Source organism: Carassius auratus, chromosome 36 (assembly GCF_003368295.1).
Source record: "Carassius auratus strain Wakin chromosome 36, ASM336829v1, whole genome shotgun sequence".
NCBI classification, from domain to species: Eukaryota; Metazoa; Chordata; class Actinopteri; order Cypriniformes; family Cyprinidae; genus Carassius; species Carassius auratus.
This window is the reverse complement of record NC_039278.1, coordinates 19207005-19227924: the sequence shown is the minus strand read 5'-3', so window position 1 is coordinate 19227924 and position 20920 is coordinate 19207005. Positions and strand designations below refer to the sequence as shown.

The following is a 20920-nucleotide window of genomic DNA, read 5'->3' as shown; positions in this document are numbered from 1 at the left end:
ATATATATAATTATTCTTAATACTAGTCGTCATAATTAGTTCATATATATAGGTTATATATTATGAACTAATTACGATGACTAGTATTAAGAATAATTACTATATATATATATATATATATATATATATATATATATATATATATATATATATACATACATATATATATATTTTATTATTATTATTATTTTATTTATTTATTTATTTATTTTATCCATAGATTCTCAGACCTTTGTTAAAAACCATGTATTGTATTTAAATCTCATTTTATAGTATAAATAGCAGTTTGCGAACACAAAAGGTAACTCTTATTATAATTTTTATTTATTTTTATTTATTTTTTGAATATATATTGTAATAAAAGACTGAACCAATTGGTGTGTATTGTTAAATGAATCAGATTCAGCGATTTATTTCTGATTTCCTTTCTACTTCAAGGAGTCGGGATTCGGGAAATCAGACTGTGTGACTCACTTCAAAGAGTCGGAGATCCCGAAGAGAGTGAACGGGGCATCGAAGAGTCTTGTCAAATCTTTCCCTGATATTTCCCAATGAATCTTCTCCGGCTCTGGATAGGCGGGATTTAGAGGATTAAGGTGAGTCAGGATTCCAAACCCCGGAGGATAATCGACCCACCCCGCCAGGTTCAGTCGCGTGGACAAATGTTTGTAAGTTTGGATTTGTTTCATATTATCTGTTTTACTGTTATTTCAACCACTTTCTGTATCCTCACGGTATTGTTCAAGTATTAAAGCGTTGTTATTTCAGAAAGTTCAAGAAGAAATAACGTTTTCTTCCGTTTTTTTTGTGTGTGAAATCGGTTTGGCTGCGTCTCAAAACACACTTTCATTTTGGCCAGTCTTTTCACCGTCTTCTGGTTTTTGAGATAATGCAGCCTGTAGGCTATCTTTGAGGAATGTGTGCATATACCGTTGTAAACGTTAAGAGAGTGTTGCTTTAATAATCTGTTATCTTACTTTCACTAGTTGTACTGTGCTGTTCTTCCTTAAATTGAAATGTTGGAGGAGTGTGGCTTATCTTATTTTGACAAATATGCTGACCTATTTTTTCTTTCTTTTTCTTTTCTTTTTTTAAGCAGTAGATAAGGCAAAGGCTCAGATTGAGACATGGATGAGACGGCTAGCAAGGAGCATGGAATTGTTACAAGATCTGCCGAGGTGAAAATGTTTTTGGTTGATATTTTTTAAAAATTGAATTGTTTCATCCCACACATTGGCATAATTATATCTTGAAAACATCTAACAGTTCTGTTTACTGTGTAAAAACTCCATAATTGTCTAGTACATTGGCTCATTTCCTGTGGATGACAGTTGTTTGGATGATCAGATTCAGCAGCTGCACACTCAGCTGAAGTCTTTCAAGGTAATTGGTGTGAAGTTAAATGACCTTTTTCATATTTGTTTTCTATACAAAAGTTTGGACACTTGACTTAATTTGTTTTTAATGCTCTTGAAAGGCTTTTGGTCTAAATACATATGCGTATGTGCATGCAATTAGTTTTATAGACCAATATAAATGATTGACATGAGTATTTCATCATTTTAATGACTTTGCTATTATTGTAAAATGTCAATATTTATTTATATAGCGTTTTATACAGTGAAGACCGTTTTAAAGCAGCTTCAGAGGAATAAACAAGAAAGTAAGAGTATTAAAGAAAGAATTCACTTTGAGAATGGAAACCTTTTCTTATTTACTCCTGTGACATACAGGATGTGCATGTCTTTCTGTCTTCATTCCCAAAGTAATTAAGGGTTTTTAAAGAAAACATTCCAGGATTGTTCTCCATTATAGTGGGCTTCAATGTTGGCCAATGGGCTAATGGGAAATTGTTTTCCTTAAAAACCTTAATTTCTTTGTGAATCACAAATTGCGACTGAAGACAGAAAGATATGAACATCTTGGATGACACAGGGGTGAGTCAATTATCAGTCATTTTTTGAGGAAGTGAACTAATCCTTTAATGTTGCAAATGTCTTCAGTTATAAAATGAATAGAATATCATCTGTTAAACTGATCTGAAAACACAGTTGTGTCAATGGTTAGCTCGATCTAGCTCTGTGTTTATTCAGCTTAATTGAATGAAAAATTAAATGTGGAAAATAATCTAAATGAATATGGTTTATAAACATCTGTGTCTGCAGTACTGCAAGAGCAAGCGAACAGTCTCATTGAGATTCTCTGTCAAGGGAGTCAAAGTTTATGATGAAGATGAAACGGTAAGATCATCTTTGGATTTCTGACTTTGCACTTTGTGTGTGTCATGTGGTTGAACTCTGTCATGCATCTCTTCAGACGCTCCTCATGGCTCACGCCATGTGTCGAGTCTCGCTATCAACCTCCCGTCCGTCTGATGCCCAGTTTGCCTTTGTCTCCCATAATCCTGGAAACTCTGATGCCCAGCTCTATTGCCACCTCTTCAGAGCCAGACATGCCCGAGCTGTAAGCATTAACATGACGAAACCCAGCAAAGCTTTTGTGGTTGATGTGTTAATCACTTCAGTTATAAAGCGTCATATTGTGTTTGTAATATTGCACATGTCGGCTCTAGTATCAAGTCACTGTAGTGATATTTATTAGTGCCAAGTTTCACTATATACCATCAACTAGATAGGGTAGAAATGAGTAACTCGTCAACCACTGTAAGAATTGAATTTCTTGTTTTTTCTCAAATACAGGCCCAGTTCCTGAACCTGCTGCTTTGCCGCTGTTTCCAGCTGTATTTTCTGGAGAAGCACCCAGAGGAAGCACAGGACGAGTGTTCAGGGAAGAAACCAACTCGAACACCATCGTTGCTTAATCAAGGATTCCCTCTCAGTGTTAGTGCCTTGGTGTCCTTCCGCAGGGCCCCAACACAAGGCCTACTGCCGGGGGCAAAGGTTTGTTCTCAACATATCTAGAATATTTTGCTTGGAAAGTTTTCAAGGTTATGAAAATCTATATAAAGGAAATCGATACAATTGGAAACAAGCACTAGTTTGATTTTAATTGAGTAAAACTTGCATATAAAACACAATGAGGGTAACGGAACTCAACAACAAAAAAAGCAAATAAAAATGTACTTTGGTTTACATTTTTAAATGTCTAAAATGTCTCAAGTAGTATTTTATATAGATGCATTCCGCTATTACAGTACAAATACAAACTAATGTATTGCCCTCTAGTGGTTGGACAGTTAGCTGCAGACTGGTGTCAAACAGGACTATTAAACATTATTGAAAGCAACAAATATAAGTACTATTAAAATACGCAAGTTTCTGAACAATACAAGTAACAAAGAACCATGTCAATGAGCAGACATGCTTGATTGCACACTAACATGCACCGAGTATTGGGTCAGTATTAAAAAATTAATACTTTTTATTCAGTGATCAAGTGACCGTAAAGACATTTGCAATGTTACAAAAGATTTAGATTTTAAATAAATGCTGTTCCCTTGAAGCTTATATTCATCAAAGAAAACAATCTATGTAAACTTAAAAAGCTGACGAAAAGCCCTCAATATCCCTTTTGAAACTGCCTGAGAAAAAAATCCTTAACCGTTTTTCCAACAGTTCGAATGCTGGACTGTTCTGAAGTGTGTTCATCTTGATTTCCCTCAACAGGTGTTCTCGCAGCCGAGCATGGAGCAAGTCAGCAGTCCTGAAGAGGCCCCCACTTCCTCTCCGACTTTAGTTCGTAAAATGGCAATTCGAACTAAAGTGCTGCGCTCAGGAGCGTATCGCTCTTTTACATTTACTCCCACAAAACAGCGCCACCTGCAGGATAAACTGAGTGCACCACAAGGTGGGATAAGTGTTCATAGAACACTTTCGAAACTGAAAGAGCTCATTAGGTAATGCAAACATCTAGTTAAGGTGACTGGCTTAAGACACAGTGGGTTAATTTATTATACTGATCATTTCTCTTTGGTTTTGGTGGTTGCTGAGTCAAAAAGGTGGTGGGGATCTCCATAATATGGATCAGTTTTTTTTTTTTTTTTTCTTCTTAAGTCTTATACATATATAAATCTTTTTTCCAGACAGTAATGTTGTGTGCTACTCTGAATATTTTTTATAAAAATGATTTTCTAAAATAAGACTGAACTTGTGGTCAGTCCACACTAAGAATGCTGCAAAGTTTTCTTTTGCCAAAGAAAACAAACATGGACAGAGCATTTGTGAAACTTATGAGAACTTGATTCCTGTGGGAATCTGAAGAATCTTTTATTTTTGTGAAACAGAAAAGGAACAGGCCAATGCAAAAGCATTCAAGTCTCCCAGTTTGGCCGAGACAGAAGAAGCTCTCGCTCAAGCAGTGTGGTGCTGGGCTGGCGTGTCTAGGTCAGTATTGGTGCACTAAGACAATGAAATGTTATTCTGGCAAATTTAAAGGAACCGTTCACTCACAAATAATTTGCTGAATATTTACTCACTCTTAGGCCATCCTATATATAGATCTGGATAAATGTAAAGTCACATCATTGCTCACCAATGGATCCTCTGCAGTGAATGGGTGCCATCAGAATGAGTCCAAACAGCTGATAAAACATCACAATAATTCACAAGTAATCCACATGACTTGTGTTCCATCAGTTAATATCTTGTGAAATTGAAGGCTGCATATTTGTGTGAACAAATCCATCAAGTTTTTGACTGTAAACTGTTGCTTCCAGCTACAATAAGAATCCTCTATACATAATCGTCTACACATAACATTGCTTATATTATGTATAGAGGATTCTTATTGTAGTGAAAGGAATCTAGTCCATAGAGAAAAATGCCCAGATCAAGCACCATTCTCACACAAAAAATGTCCAAAACAACGGATGGATGTTTGTACTTTTTATTATGGAAGACTTCTTATTGTTATTATTAGATTTGTTTCTTACAAAAAGGCAGCTTGTTGCCTCACAAGATGTCAGTTAATGGACTGGAGTCGTGTGGAGTTACTGTGATGTTTTTATCAGCTGTTTGGATTCTCATTCTGACGGCACCCATTCACTAAGAAAAAAAACTCCTTAATGTTTTTGGATTGCCTGAGGGTGGGTACATTTTTTGCTAATTAAAATTTTCCAACCACAGTAGTGTCAATGCTTTCTTTTTTTTAAGCAGAATCTCTTAATAGTGACTTTTGCATATTTCTCCAGATGCCTAATTCTATTCTGAACACATTTAAGATTTTATTCTGTCGTTTGTCAATTTTAGGCACAAATGTTATCCCCTGATTTTGGGTGATATACCTTTACAGCCAATAACTATATCTTCAATGAATCTATTTCTAAATAAGCTAGGAATTACATAAAAGGAATCATTGCTTCATTGCTTTTAATGTGGTATGTGTAGTCAGAAATCAGAGACTCTGATTTCCTTTACAGCGACTGTAGTTCCTCACTTCTGGTGGATGATGTCTTGGGTGCCTTCCTGCTATGTCCTCATCCCAAAAAGCCCAGCCGTGGGTCTCTTGTAGTCAAATTTCCCTCAGGACTGGTAACTCATCCGATTAAGAATTCCAAGGGGAAGTTCCGGCTCGAGGTGAGCAAAGATGGAAACATTTTCATTAGTCTTTTTTGTTTTTCTTGCTTCACTCTTAAACCATGTGTCTGAAGTAAATTGCAGTAAATGTTTAATTTTCCTTTACAGAAGTGCCACATTGACTTTGAAAGCCTTGCTGCTTTGATCGAGTACTACACAGAGTTCAGTGAGGAGCTGGAATGTTCTCTGAGCTGGGCTCGCGTCAACCACTGCTACGATTGGGAAGAGATGGTGAATAAGAGTTCACGTTCATTGCAGGACAACAAGAAAGGCACATTCAAAAACCAAAGTTGGGTTTGAGTCCTGTCTTGAATGGACTTTTTTTTAAATCGTTTTATACTGTATATTTTACTTGCTTTTAAATTTTATCGAGCTGCTGACATTACTAAACCTTCCTAACAAGGATCTTAAATCACTGGCACTTTTTTGTTTGTTTTGACATTTTGAAGGGGTACTTCTGTTTTGCCTTCTGGGAACAATCTTAACTCACTTAAAGCACTCATGTTGTTGTAGGTTTTTTTGTTGTTGCTGTTTTGTTTTTTTTTTTTTGGGGGGGGGGGGGGTAAAGTTGTGTTCTGCTGAAATGAGCACCTCTGTTTTTCATGTAAATGTCAGATTTAAATGTAAACTTGACAACTTTTCCGAAGGTGCAGACTGTGTTTCATGTACCATGTCTTATGTCTTTTTAGAGATAACTTAAACGCATTCATTGAATGATCTCTCTCTCTCTCTTGCTGGCTTTATCTTAATGTTTTATAACTCTTGCACACTGCACCTCATAAATGCACACATTTTCTGTTGTTAGCTTTGCAGCAATGTAAACTGAGTGTCTTTACCTCTTTGCATAAACTGACTGATTATACAGTCATTTTGTCTCCTTTTCTTGTATAGTTTTAATATTCATAACTTCAAAAAAAGAAACCAATGGTATACTGCTATTTAACCAGCTATGTAGATATGGGAAAGTTTAATTTATAGATCTATAAATATGAGTGTGTGAAATAATTTAGTAAAGCGATATGTAGACTACTAATACCAACTTCCTAACATCCTAGGATGCTAAACTTGTTTGTAGTGGGAGCACTTTGTAGACGGTCTCGAGTGACATCAGTCATTGTCCGTGTTTCATTGAGAAACCTGGAGCCATGGAAGAGCCGCCCCAAAAATTCACCTTTGATGGGACTTATTATATGAACCACTGAGCAGATCTACAACGAGATTGCATATCCTCTGGTGGAGGTAATATTGATTTATATGTGTGGGTGATTGGTCACTGTGACAGCTAGAGCCTCTACAATGGGCTACTTTACTTTGTGCATGCCCATAGATATGGTTATCTGATCCCTATTGTCTCTTATCTGTAACAGGGCACCATAGAGTTTAAATCAGTCACGGAAGTTACCTACAGCCCTTCCTTTTATTGATTATTGACTAGATGCGCATAAGTTGGGCCCTTTAGACTGTAAATACTAAGCTTTGAGCATCTGTCTGTCTAGTTGTTTTTCTCTCTCTCTCTCTTGCTGTCTGTGTTTAATTTTGCATAATGCTATAATCAAATACTATACAATTATTTTGTAAAGCAGGTGTAACTGAGGGCTATGGGACAATTTTTGCTTATGGACAGACAAGAAGTGGCAAGTCTTTCACTATGCAGGTGTTCTAGATCCTCCATCCCAAAGGGGAATCATCCCTAGAGCTTTTGAGCACATCTTTGAGACAATCCAGGTAACCCTTGTGTTGGGGCCCTGCGGAAGGACACTAAGGCACTAACTCACATGTATTTTTTTAGCCATGTCTGTAAATAAAATACACAAAGATTGAATGAAATTCTGCCTCCTTTATCTGTATTAAGGAAGAATTGTGCAAAATTAGTGTTCTATGGTTGCAAACACAGTTACATAAATTACAGTAGTAACAACCAACTTAATTTCAGTTTCTTTACATATTTAACATGTAAATACATTTAGATTAATAAATTAACATGTAAATACATTTAGATGAATACATTTACATTTATAAAGAGTCCATAGAAATTATGAGAAACTGGAAATGTATGAGGTAGGTTGTGGGTGATAAGTCACAGACACATGACTCTTCTCTGGCTGGTCCCACGCAACATAAATCGAACCAGTTCTGATTATCGCAAGCAAACATGTCATCAAGCTCTGCAAGCTGTCTGTAAAAGCACCACAACACAGCCTTTTCACATGCCCTTCTCTCGGGCTGGAGGGTGTCACCTACCTTGACCAGTCGTTCTGCTCGTAATGATAGACTCCTTTGATTCTCTTTATTTTCTCGTCATATCTCATCTTTGCATTAGGATTTAGTTTTAGGCGGTATGGTCCGACAATGTTTTCTCTAGCCCGCTGCATTTTGTAGGATTATATTCTGTTTTTCACGCCAATTTTTCATTATTTACATGCCAGATCACTAGCCTGCTATGCCAGACGAGTCAACTGTAGTAAACATACCCATAATTCTTTGCGTTCCGATGACGTTGGCGCCCAGTTGGTCACAGGTGTTAGCGATCTCTTTTGAATCAGTTCGGGATTTATTGGGTTTCGCGAATCATTTGAGTCAGTTCGGGAGTTCGGAGCGGGTTCGCGAATCATTTGAGTCAGTTTGGGAGTTCGGAGCGGGGTCGCGAATCATTTGAGTCAGTTTGTTGTTCGCAAATAATTTGAATCAGTTCGGGAGTTCGTAGCGGCATCGCGAATCATTTGAGTCAGTTTGGGAGTTCGGAGCTGGGTCGCGAATCATTTGAGTCAGTTCGGGAGTTCGGAGCGGGTTCGCGAATCATTTGAGTCAGTTTGTTGTTCGCAAATAATTTGAATCAGTTCGGGAGTTCGTAGCGGCATCGCGAATCATTTGAGTCAGTTTGGGAGTTCGGAGCGGGGTCGCAAATCATTTGAGTCAGTTCGGGAGTTCGGAGCGGGTTCGCTAATCATTTGAGTCAGTTTGGGGATCGCGAATCATTTGAGTCAGGTTGGGAGTTCGGAGTGGGGTCGCGAATCATTTGAATCAGTTTGGGAGTTCAGAGCGGGTTCGCGGATCATTTGATAAATATTGTTAATACACTAGACAATATGAAGAAACCACAAAAATGGAGGACCATAATGTATAATGTATCATTTGTATAGGAGCATACATTCATGACCACATTAGATTGTATGTTTTTAAGATTAACATTTTAGTTATTAAAAATGCTCATACTGCAAAAGGTCTGTATAAAAAAGAAATTCATGCAAAATAAACATACACAAACAATAAAGTAAATACAGTAAAACAATATTTAATAAATATGATTTATAGACGACATAAAAACGTATTGAACTGCTTTAAAAGTCCATATGAGAATTTCTGAAACTGAAGTCGACTCACAATAAACTTGAAACGCACGTTAGCGGTGTCATCAGTGAATCCAGCCAATCGTGGATCAGTTGTGTCGTCATCAGAACCTGTGCAGCCGCTCTTCAGAAGCAGCCATCTTGTAGCAGAACTTCACTTGCGTTAGCATTCCCATTGACTCCCATTCATTTTGGCGTCACTTTGACAGCGAATAACTTTACATCTGAGGCGTTTAAAGACTCCATTTGTCCATTATTTATTTCTAAAGATACACGACAATGTATAAAGGGCTCCATTACCTTCTATGTTACATTATGGCCCCGTAGAAACAGTTTTTGTAAAAATAGGCTAACGATTGCGTCATAACCACGTGACTCTCTGTCGCATTACTGTACAGACAGGAGGAGAAGCTCGCAGGCAATTAACTTAATATGGTGTACTGGCGTTAAATTTTAAAATACTATACAAAATAATTAATCAGAATACTTACTCCTGCTCACTCACGCCAAAGAACTCCCCGCTCAAACTCGCCGTCTCTGCAAGATTAACGATGGCAGTTTGCACGCACAGCTACTAGAAGATTTACATCTGTCAGACAGGTTGCTGACGTCATCAAGCTTAGTTTGAGCCTGCGCGTCAGAAAGGGAAGTGCTAAAAAATGCTCACTTGTCTCAGTTGAGTTCCAATGGGGTCGCTGTGTCCATTTCTTTTACTGTCTATGTTCAGAAGCTGCGCTGGCTGAGTTCTCCGGCTACTCTCGAATCGCTCTCGCGGTACTTTGATGGCACACGTCACAGTCACGTGGCGTCAGCGCTGTATCAAGCCAGACAAAATTTCTAACCGGCATGCACTGCTTCAAGTCAGCCGACGATCGGTCTGCGCAGAGCTCCATGAAGTCGAACAAGCCTATAGACTTCCATTCAAAGATCGTTTTTTTTTAACTGCAGCCACTGCAATACAATCTCAATGAATCCCGGGAGGGCTAGCTCTAACGTGCTTTCGTCATCGTGCGTAACCTTAACTTGTGCAACTACTGGTGGGAACAGCTATGCAAATTCAGTTGTCAGCTGAACTTGATCAACATCACAGCGAACGTTACCTCAGCGTAGATTAATTCTGTCGTGTCACTGAAAGAAATACCATTCATTCGTTGTAGCAATAAGGATAAATTGGCAATTAAAGAATGAGGACAACCAAGACCAAATTTAAACATCAAACAAGTATCTACAAAGGGCGAGAAGTCGTTTAAACAAGTATTTTCGAGGAAGTGGTATGAGCAGAGAAAAAGGCACTTAATGCATCATCTCTCGAAGAAGGTTAAAAAAACACGAAAGAGCAAAGATGCATATGGATAGTAGGGAGCAGTGTAATATAAGTGCCCCCCTGAGAGAACTGGCAGGAGCCGCCACTAAATTTTAGAAAAATTAATACAAGACGTAGTCAGCCAGATGATGAACATTATTAATATTATTAATTAATAATTGTTATATGATACAGTCACACTTGTAGTAATATTTTTAGTTCTGTTTGTTGATTCAGAGTCAGCATCATCTGAGGTCCTCTGAGGGTCAGCATCATGTCTTCTCAGGTGTTCTGGATCCAGACTGGAGCTTGTGTAAATCCTAGTTGGGAGCCAAATGTGAAAAAGCTCTACCTCCTTTAGTGGACTTTGCTATCCTAGGAACTATCAAAAGTCCAGCGTTTTGTGACCTTAGGGTGCGTGATGGGTTGTAGCGTGGTAGAAGGCTAGTTAGGTACACAGGAGCTAAACCATTTAGGGCCTTATAGGTAAGTAATGATAATTTGTAACTGATACAGAACTTAATAGGTAGCCAGTGCAGAGACTGTAAAATTGGGGTAATATGATATTTTCTTGACCTTGTAAGGACTCTAGCTGCTGCATTTTGGACTACCTGTAGCTTGTTTATTGAAGAAGCAGGACAACCACCTAGAAGTGCATTACAATAGTCCAGTCTAGAGGTCATGAATGCATGAACTAGCTTTTCTGCATCAGAAACAGACAACATGTTTCGTAGCTTAGCAATGTTTCTAAGATGGAAGAATGCAGTTTTTGTAACATGGGAAATATGATTTTCAAAAGACAAATTGCTGTCTAATATAACACCCAGATTTCTGACTGTAGAGGAAGTAACAGTACATCCGTCTAGTTGCAGATTGTAATCTACAAGATCCTGCATAGTGTTTTTTGGTCCAATAATTAATATCTCTGTCTTATCCGAATTTAATTGGAGAAAATTATTTGTCATCCAATCTTTTGCATTTTTAACACACTCTGTTAGCTTAGATAATTGAGAAGTTTCATCTGGTCTCATTGAGATTTATAGCTGAGTATCATCAGCATAACAGTGGAAGCTAATTCCGTATTTTCTAATAATATTACCAAGGGGCAACATGTATATTGAAAATAGAAGGAGACCTAGGACGGATCCTTGTGGCACTCCATATATTAATGGTGATAAATGAGATGACTCCCCATTTAAATAAACAAAATGGTAGTGATCGGACAGGTAGGATCTAAACCATCTTAGAGCCTGCCCTTGAATACCTGTATAGTTTTGTAATCGATCTATGAGTATGTCATGATCTATGGCGTCGAACGCAGCACTAGGATCAAGTAAGAATAGAAATGAGATGCAACCTTGATCTGACGCAAGAAGCAGGTCATTTGTAATTTTAACAAGTGCAGTTTCTGTGCTCGGGATCAGTTCGGGAGTTCGTAGTGGGTTGGCGAATCATTTGAGTCAGTTTGTGGATCGCAAATCATTTGAATCAGTTTGGGAGCTCGGAGCGGGATCGCGAATCATTTGAGTCACTTCGGGAGTTCGGAGCGGGATCGCAAATCATTTGAATCAGTTCGGGAGTTCGGAGCGGGATCGCGAATCATTTGAGTTAGTTATGGGGATCAGGAATCATTTGAGTCAGTTTGGGTATCGCAACTCATTTGAATCAGTTCGGGAGTTCAGAGCGGGATCACGAATCACGAAAGATTCGCGCTAGTAAACGTTCAAATTGGCCATAACCTTTAATTCGTTGCTGCCAACTAGATCCGCCCCTGCCTGTGTTAACTTATTCATGATGTGCATGCATATGCATATTTATTAAGTCTATTCATTATTCCAGTTAATTTTAGCTAATTTTGCTTTCACCATTTGACATTATTCTATAATGCTTTACTAAGTGTGAAGTTCATGTAACCACAAGTACATACAAGTATTGTCAAGTGAGAATCAGGTACAAGTACAGTCAGGATATTCAAGTGCATGAATATTTAATGACGTGATCATTCTTTATTTTATGAGTGGTCACATTCTAGAACTAATGCAGTCCAATTTGGTGTTAGTACTGTAAAAACTCTAATCATAAACTAGGGTTAAGGTGGTGTTAAAAATACTAAATAAGTTTGAAATATTCTTAACCCAGGGTTAAAAAAATATTTTAACCTAGGTTAAAAAAAGTTGTTAAACCTGCGTTAGTGTAGTCTGAAAAGCATTTTAGATTCCCAATATCTTACGAATACAAAAAACATCCATAGTAGTCTCATGTCTAAATGAATCCAAATTTCTTTTTAGCAGGAAGAGGAGGAGGACTGCTACAAGAAAATGCTGAGCCATAGTGATAGCGAACATATCGACACTAACTACTTCAAGCCAAAACGGACCAGTCAGCTGTTGGCTAAAGAATATATTAAAAACAAGTGAGAGACTGATTTAATATAAACCACTACATATGCATATTCACTTGTTTCTCTCATGCAGCTGCTGTATGTTTATAAATGATGCAAATTCTAATCATTTTCTCACAGTGAATTATTCTGGTTTAATCTGAAACGGTCAAATCCACCTTCCGGTGGGTCCAGTTTGTCTCCTATAAAAAATGTGATATCTTTCCTCCCACGTTCCTTCTGTTTTGAAGTCCCTTGGAGTCCCACCTGCTCTTGGCAAAGTAAAACTTTTCTTATTTTATTGTGAGTATTTTTATGATTATTTTACTTCCTTTTAAAGCACTTTGAATTACCATGAAATGTGCTATATAAATGGTCTGTCATTTAAAAATGTTGTCTTAAAGACTGGTCTAAATTCATTGTCAAATGAAAGTGTCTATTGTTGTTGTTTAAATTCTGTCTTTGATTTGCAGAATCAAATATTTCACATTAGTGCACATTTTGATGATTTCACCTCTTGCAGCCAGACTCAAATCAGTAAGGTGTGATAAATTAAGTCCTAACTTCAATGCAATTAATATGATGTGTAAAAGATTATGTAAAATACTCTAACAATAAGCAATTGAATGCTAGTTTTGTGTATTTCTGTGACTTTGAAGCCCCAGAGAGGTAAATGAGTTGTAATTACAGCTTCGTTGCTGCATTAAAGCAATACACCCTTATCATGATATACATTTCAGCAGATGTAACCTACCCTTGATTAAAAACCCAATAGTTAGTGACCTTTGGCCAGTAGACAGTCGCTGTAAGTAAAACCACTCAGTGAAAAACCCTTTCACGCTGAAGCCAAGCTGTGTATCATTTGATTCATTAAAAACATTATCATAGTTTCAAAGTTTACAGTATATAAAACAATGCATTTAAAAGCAGCGCATCATCTGATATATTTTTTCACATCCGTTTCATTACTCTAATCAATTGGCGATTGAACCCGTTATATTTTTCAACATGGTCACTACAAGCATTCCTGTAAAGTTTTAAATAGTTAGTTAATCAAAGCACAGTGTTTGGACTTGGATACAGTTTAAGCATAATGTCCTTCTATCTGATCATACAGCAGCTAAGCAACCAGACAAACCTGAAACCAGGTAAGACATATCATGCTTAAATTATTGCTTTATTCGTGTGTGTTCTGTGGTTAAACATTACTGTAATTTATGGCTGCTTTCCATGTGCATTAAGGGGTGGATTTGGTTGGAAAAGCCACTGTGAAAGGCCAACTGTAAACTGAGTCAGTACAAACAGAAGAACCATTCTCAGTGTAAGTCATGAACTAGGACAAATTCTGAGATAAAGAACTTTAATGACAGATGAATCTGAAAGGCCAGGTAACATGAACACCAGTCTGTTGGTTGCAACCCAAGATAATGTGCTAATCCACTGAAGTGCTGTGTCAGATCTCACTGACCGGCGTGTAAAATGAGGAGTTTGACTGATAGCTGATCTTTGGGAGCCTGGCTTCTTCAGGTTCATCAGTCTCTGGTGATGCAGACATACTCAAACATATATTAAAAAAAAAAAAAAACAGGAAGTGATTTTCTGAAAACATTCATGATTCATAAACACAGATTAGGAGCAGGCTTCCAATAGCAAGATCAAAGCGTAATTTAAGGCTAATTGCTAATCTACTTAGATGTAGTTAGAAAAGTATTGAAAGATACTTAGGTTTACCTGGAAAGGTAAACATACAGAATCATCTTAATCTTCAGTGCTAAATTAGGCAAAGGCATCCAAGTGTTATAGTCAATGATTCAGTAATAAATCATCTAAAAGTTAATTGCAACACTGTATTACTTTAAATTGATAAAAGTTAACTGTGCTATTTCTTTGCAACTACTGCTACCAAACAGAACTGAAAAATAATGGGCATTGATCCATCAAATGCCCAAAACCCATGCCATTGGTTGAGCTAATGTTGGTGAGGATGTTTTTACAGGTTTCAGAAGAGTCAGCCTACCAATGGCTTTTAACATTATAAAATTGCATACTTTTATTAATCGGTTGTTAAGTCTGACATCATGCATCACAGTTTCTGCTGGGTCCAAACGCTCCGTCAGATGCCAAAACAAACAACAAAATCGCCATACCAGAATCTTAGCAGGCTAGAGATTGATTCATGTTTTAAAAATGGTTAAAATACTGGTGTCTGCAAGAGGTTGTAGCAGCACTGTCACAGTCAGCAAATTTCAGTTTTTCAGCAATCCTAGTTTTCGTAATGCCTCTCTCCGATCTCTTCCAATGCTGGGAACTGGCACAATGTGGCCTTTGGAACGAGATGATGCATGCAATTCCATTTTTGTGGATACCGATGCATTAGAATCCTTAGAATTCATTAGGGTGTCTGTAAAGTGGTTTTTGGCCCCCATTGGAGAAGAACCTGATTGGTAGTCCTGAGAATTTGCATTCAAGACTGTGATGTTAGAACTTGACAGTACAGTCCCAGCATGTTCCAGTGTGGCAGATGTCCCGGTTGAAGTCATATCGGCATGTTGCAGATGAGTTGAAGCTGTAGATAGGTTGCACCTTTGGTGGAAAGTGCTGCAACTTTGTAATGGCTGGTTTATTTGTTCTCCAGGAACACATGGGGCAAGACGTTCACTTGTGGTCTGGTTTTGCTCTTTGTTTGTTGGGGAATGTGAATGCTTTAGTTGTTGACAGATTGGGTTCTTTGTATCCTTAAGGAGACCCAGCTTGCAAAGAGCCTCTACTCTTACTTTCTCTGGGTTCATTAATTTATCTACAGACAACACCCCTGGGTAAGGCATGGTTGAGTGGATCTTGGAGTTGGAGTCTTCTTCCTGGTTCATTGGGACTTTGTGTGGGGTTTTCAATTTAGGTTTAGGTGCGACAGGTGGAGGAGTGGGCTTGGAGTTCCTACTTGTCAAGGCCTGTGAGTTCTGGGTATGAGTTTGGGATGCAGAGATGCTTTGATCTTTATTTGTAGAAACCCGCTGTTCTTCGGTTTTGGCTTCAGTTGCATTGGTTCTCCGCATGGAAGCACTCTTTCGCAGATGTACAAGTGCTTCATACGAGAGTGGTCCTCTACGTGCCACATTCTCTGGCTGAGATTTATTTTGTTGTTTTTCCATTGTTTCTTTACTGCTATTGATTTTATATGGAGGTGGTATCACTAACACATTGACCTCTGAGGGAACCTTTGGAGCTTCTTCATGGAGCTGGTTACTTTCACAAGCCACTTTGATTGCAGTTTTTTTCTGGGATGCAGTTAATTCAGGTTTGTGTTGGATTCGTGAGCTGCGGTTTGCAAGGACAAATGGAGTAGGAACCATATAATTCAGAATTTCATTTTGCACCAAGCTGCTAGATGACAATGGACTTTCAAATTGGCTTTTGGGAACATCTACAAACAATAAAATACTATTTTAATGCATTATCAGTAATGGTTAAGAGTTATAAATACTAAAGGAGCATCAACACACCTTGACTAGGGAGCTTGTTGGGTCTTGTCGACGAGGAGAGGTGGGCTGCTTTGTTAGCTACATTTCCTCGAGCTGGCAGCTGATCAGATTCGTCATTGGATAGGCCACTGTCATCCTCTGTATCCAGTGACTGAATGGTCTCCTCTAGGTACATGAGACAAGCCCTCTCCTCGGCAGAGAGATACTCCATACTTTCATCACTCTGAAACATAAATTATTCCCATTTGTGGACTCTAACCTTTAATATGTGTTCATTAAAGGGATAGTTGATTCAGAAATGAAAATTCTGTCGTCATTTTCTCAGCCTTATTTTGTTCAAAACCTGAATGACTTACACGCTAAGGACTGGGTGGTCAATGTGCACCATTAAGATACTAATTTGTACACTTTGGATACGAATATGTTCCTTTAAAGTACAAATGTGCACACTTTAGGGGTAAATAAGGTACTAAGGTGCACCTTTTGAAAATGTACCGCCCAAGTGACTGAGGGTGAACTTTTTTCTGCTTTCTTTAGAATACAAAAGAAGATCATCTGAAGAATGTTTCTGTTCATATAAAGTCAATGGTGTCCAAAGCAACCCTTACTTTCTCAAAATATGTTCCAAAGAAAATAACAATACAGATTTGGAACAACACGAAGTAAATGATGACAGAATTTTCAATTTTGGGTGAATTTACTCTTTCATATATTTTATCAACATTTTACAGTACATCAAAACAACTGAAGATGTAGATTTAAATGTATTTGATAACATTATGTACAGTATGTCTTCATAAAAAAAGGATATCTTACAAAGCATGAGTTGAAGCTGACCACACTGTCACAGCTGCCATTACTGTCAATCTCGCCCATTGTGTCGAGGCCAGTGCCATCTTGCCACATGTCACTTATCGGCATTTGCAAATTATGCAAACCTCCACCCTGATATGAATTCAAAGTTCTTTAACAGTGTTGATGAAACTGCATTTCCCCTAAAAGTAGAATAAAAAATGCTAATGAAGTGTCTTGATATGTACCATTTGTAAGTGGTAATAGTAGAAATTGTAGATCAATTAAATACAATCTTATACAAAAAACACATAAGACAATTATATTTTTATTTATTTTAAAAATTTTTGTGATTATAATAATCAGATCATGTGAATGAGATTAGATGTTACAGCTTTTCTAGTGAAGGCATGAAGGAAGATAGCGAATCATCCATTTGTTTAAAGATAAACTAAACTTTGTCTTGTCTTGTGCTTCAGAAATGGTTGCATTTATTCCAGCTTCAACTTACACCTTATGAAAGATCAGTAAGAACAATATCAATTCATTTTGTTTTATTAGTTGTCACATAAAAGGCTCTCACTGTTGTAAATTTGAATATGACGTGAATGATGATAATACATTTTTTTTTTACATTGATGGATTGTATTGTGTGATAATGCAAATGTAACAGCAAACATGTTTTCTTTGGGGAGAGATGAATGAGGAAGTTGCAGATGGATAGAAAATAAAACCATCATCAGAACAGTATGACATTTGTTTTCAAATTATAATTATATTTTAAAAGTTGAACTTTCATATAAACAGTAATAAGTAAACCATAACAAAGACTGTAAAAATGAGGTCCATTTCTAGAGACATAATTAACCCACTGGCCTTTTTATATTATCTATAACCTTAATAACATACTAATAAAATGCTTAGTCCTTTTTGTAATTGCATCACCGATAACGCACTTCGAAATGTCTTTCATGCTGTTCTAGAGAAGTCATACCCATCTATAATCATAATAACACTGAAATGACTTTATTATGTACATATGACCTGTATTACACAAGAAAACACACATATATATGTTATCTACTAAGCGTCCTTGAAACTATCTGCCAGACTACACTAGAAATGAACACCTGGGTAAGACGTAAAATACTGCTGAACAATCTAAAACATGTAAAAAGCATGTAAAATCTGATTTTAATTGATACATTTCAGCACATTATTTACAATAGTATAATTAATATATGTTTCCTTTCTGCTTTAAATTCTAGGATTAATTGCCAAGCCTTCATTAAAACCGACATAAATAATCATAGGCAACCTGAAACATGCTTTAATAAAAGTTTACCTTTAGTGCAGAAACGAGATAGCAGCCCAGCAGGTGCACGTGCTTCTACAGAGTCGGTTCTGTGAGGCACAGTGAGGTGTCAGTACTGGACATAAAGTAATCTTCCACCAATCATTTTCCTTTCTTTCCTGCAGCAGCCAATCAGAGAACTGACTGTTGAGTGTACGGCAAAATAAATTAATAAAAACGAAAGTTAATATCAAAATAGTCGTTTAGTGGCTAGAAAAGACATGGAAGATGAGTAAGAAAAGACTTAACTACACACACTACTTCTGTGCACGCGCCTGGAATGACAAACACACGATGACAGAAAGTGTCGAGAGGATCACCGGCAAATCCTGCTTAATCGCGTTATGAAGGGTTTCTTAAAATAACATTAGTTTAATCCCTGTCAACTGGAACTGATTTGATCCTATTTAACTGACTGAGATTCATTAGGTTTTCACTCCACATACAGACGATCAATTTTAATAATTTATTTATTTCTCCACACAAAACGAACTAGTTTGTTTGGTGCTACCTGTGCTAGTAAGAAGTCCAGTCGTGATTAGTAAGGTTAACTAATGTAACTAGTGTTTTTATTTTTTTTCTACGCTACTAACTACTCATTAGTTCTTATTCCGATCTGATAGTATATATTAAATTACACACCATAAAGTTAACTTGAGAAACACCATTAAGGAATAATAAATGGTATCTAGTGAATGAGATACAGGATTATTTATAGATTATATATTCGTAATTCTAAAATAAGTAACATAAAAATGGCTACTACTTAAATGTTGAAAGGCACAAGATGTTTACATTTTATAAACTAAAGAATATGGAGCGGTACTTGTCGGCACAGAACTTGCCACCACTATGTAACAGATTGGTTGGCCACAATGGTTGGTTGCTAAGGGGTTCTGGGTGTTTCTAGGACATTCAAGACTTTATGATGTCAACACTGGGTTTCCTGTGTTGTTTCATTGGAAACAATTTGCTTGGGAAAGTTTAATACCGTCTCTAACATGAAATTTTGACAGTAGTTCGTTAACACTAGTAACTACTAATAACATTTAGTTAAAAACTAATAACAAATAAGTAAATAATAAATCACACAAGGATATTTATATATCTCCAATTCAAGTTTATTTATCATTACCCAGTATAACCAGTGATTTTGTAGCAAAGAGTGCTGTCCATGCAGTTCCTCACTCAAAGTTCTCTTAGTATAGACAAAAACACTGATCACGGCCATTTAGAAAAATCACTGCAAAATAACAACAAAAAAGTCCTTTGGACTTACAATGGCACCATTTGTTCAAAATAAAAAAGCTGCAAACAAGTAAACAACAGTGTGGATATTACCTGACTGAAAAATACTGAGAATGTACCTCATCATCATCATAAATCAGGCCTTGCAAGATGTGTTCTCTCTAAATTTCATCCACACTCTAATACTATGATACTTTGCTACACTAAACCTCATATATCAGCCCTTACGCAAAAAAAGTTTGTCATCTCTTCAAATGTCAAAACTACAATCACTCTTCCTAACAATGGTCACTTGAGAGAGAATAAACACATTTTGCATAAAACAATCTTGTGTGGTCATTTGCAGAGATTACACAAGTGCCCTTCAAAGAAAAACAAAATCTAGATTCACAAAGTAGTTCAGTGAGATTCTACAATCAGCACCATTGTCATCCACTTCAGCTTAAAATACACACTTTCTTGTTAACTAGCTTACTGAAAATGCGTAAAAACTGCATTGAGTAGAGTATTCAGAGTCGACACTTGATCTATGTGAGTATTTCAAGTAACAGATAGAATGGAGCCAGTGAATTTAAGACTTCATGTAGTGCCATCGATCGTTCAGAAGCTGTGCGTATGACCTTAAAAAGACAGATAATATAATAAATACAGTAATGCCATGGTTAAATTAGAGTTAATGAAAGGCATGTCTAAGCAGTGCTCCACCGTTTTTTTGTTTGTTCAATACTACTCTGGCCACATCCACAGAAGCTCTTTATGTGTGAAAAAAATGTACATTGATGATTAATTTGTTTAAAATTATGAACAATTAGTATTCCATATTAAAAGGTTAAATTATTTGTTCAGTACTACCAAAGGTTTAGCTAGCATTGTCACTCATACATCTTTGAGCTGCAGGCAACAGAAAAGTGTTTACATGAGGTTATGGGTGAATTCACGAAAGCCATGTAGGTCACATTTAACAGCGGAATAAAATAAAATGTGTTATGTTTAGCTTAAGCAAAAGGATTTTAGAACATTACGATTTTATAATTATATTTTCATCCTAAATTGTTAAAAACCAGTAACTAATTTTACAGTTAAATGACTATAATTAAATTAATAAGCATATATCCTAAGCAACCTACCATTAATAATGAAATGTAAAAATACTTCATAATAATTACATTTGGGGTAGAAATTAGCCTTATTGTCATGATGATGAAATAGGCATCCCCTCTCTGTATATATTTCAGTTTGTAATATGACCTGGATGTGTTTTGCAAAATTCACCCTAATACTAGTATCGTAATTTTAACAAACAGGTAGTCAGTGGAGAATCCCTTTAAATTTGTTTGAAGAAACGGCTTCTGATTTCTGGCTAACAGCCTAAAAACACAAGCACACTTAAAACTTCAACTCAGAGTAAAGCAAAGTTAAAAGAATACTGAACAATCTGAGAACTCGACAAGTGAAAGTCTTCTGAAGCCGCTAGACGATGTGA

General features: G+C 36.8%; 2 protein-coding genes across 3 annotated transcripts; one reads left to right on the top strand and one right to left on the bottom strand.

Moving 5' to 3' along the window:
- Positions 1–477: 477 nt before the first annotated feature.
- Positions 478–6402, top strand: LOC113055538 (SH2 domain-containing protein 5-like). 2 transcript variants are annotated; one of them, XM_026221924.1, is made up of 10 exons: positions 478–668; positions 1100–1178; positions 1303–1383; positions 2166–2240; positions 2317–2463; positions 2700–2900; positions 3627–3807; positions 4244–4343; positions 5378–5534; positions 5643–6402. In XM_026221924.1, the coding sequence occupies exons 2-10, from the start codon at positions 1128–1130 to the stop codon at positions 5832–5834; spliced, it is 1185 nt and encodes a 394-aa protein (XP_026077709.1). In that variant the 5' UTR covers positions 478–668; positions 1100–1127; the 3' UTR covers positions 5835–6402. The 2 variants fall into 2 exon arrangements, with proteins under 2 accessions (XP_026077709.1, XP_026077708.1); XM_026221923.1 differs by having other exon boundaries at positions 1097–1178.
- A 7352-nt stretch (positions 6403–13754) lies between these two features.
- On the bottom strand, positions 13755–18234 carry LOC113055537 (specifically androgen-regulated gene protein-like). The gene is made up of 4 exons (XM_026221922.1): positions 18181–18234; positions 16860–17038; positions 16065–16266; positions 13755–15985 (listed from the first exon to the last, which is right to left on the bottom strand). Exons 2-4 carry the CDS (start codon positions 16962–16964, stop codon positions 14811–14813), a joined length of 1482 nt encoding a protein of 493 aa, XP_026077707.1. The 5' UTR covers positions 16965–17038; positions 18181–18234; the 3' UTR covers positions 13755–14810.
- Between the last annotated feature and the right edge of the window lie 2686 nt (positions 18235–20920).

Coding starts and splice junctions, on each gene's coding strand:
- LOC113055538 (XM_026221924.1), top strand. CDS start 1,128: ATGGATGAGACGGCTAGCAAGGAGCATGGAATTGTTACAAGATCTGCC. Junction 3,808..4,243: donor TAAACTGAGTGCACCACAAG/GTGGGATAAGTG, acceptor TTTGTGAAACAG/AAAAGGAACAGGCCAATGCA. Junction 5,535..5,642: donor AGGGGAAGTTCCGGCTCGAG/GTGAGCAAAGAT, acceptor TTTCCTTTACAG/AAGTGCCACATTGACTTTGA.
- LOC113055537 (XM_026221922.1), bottom strand. CDS start 16,964: ATGCCGATAAGTGACATGTGGCAAGATGGCACTGGCCTCGACACAATG. Junction 16,267..16,859: donor TCAGCTTCAACTCATGCTTT/GTAAGATATCCT, acceptor TTTATGTTTCAG/AGTGATGAAAGTATGGAGTA. Junction 15,986..16,064: donor CAACAAGCTCCCTAGTCAAG/GTGTGTTGATGC, acceptor TATTGTTTGTAG/ATGTTCCCAAAAGCCAATTT.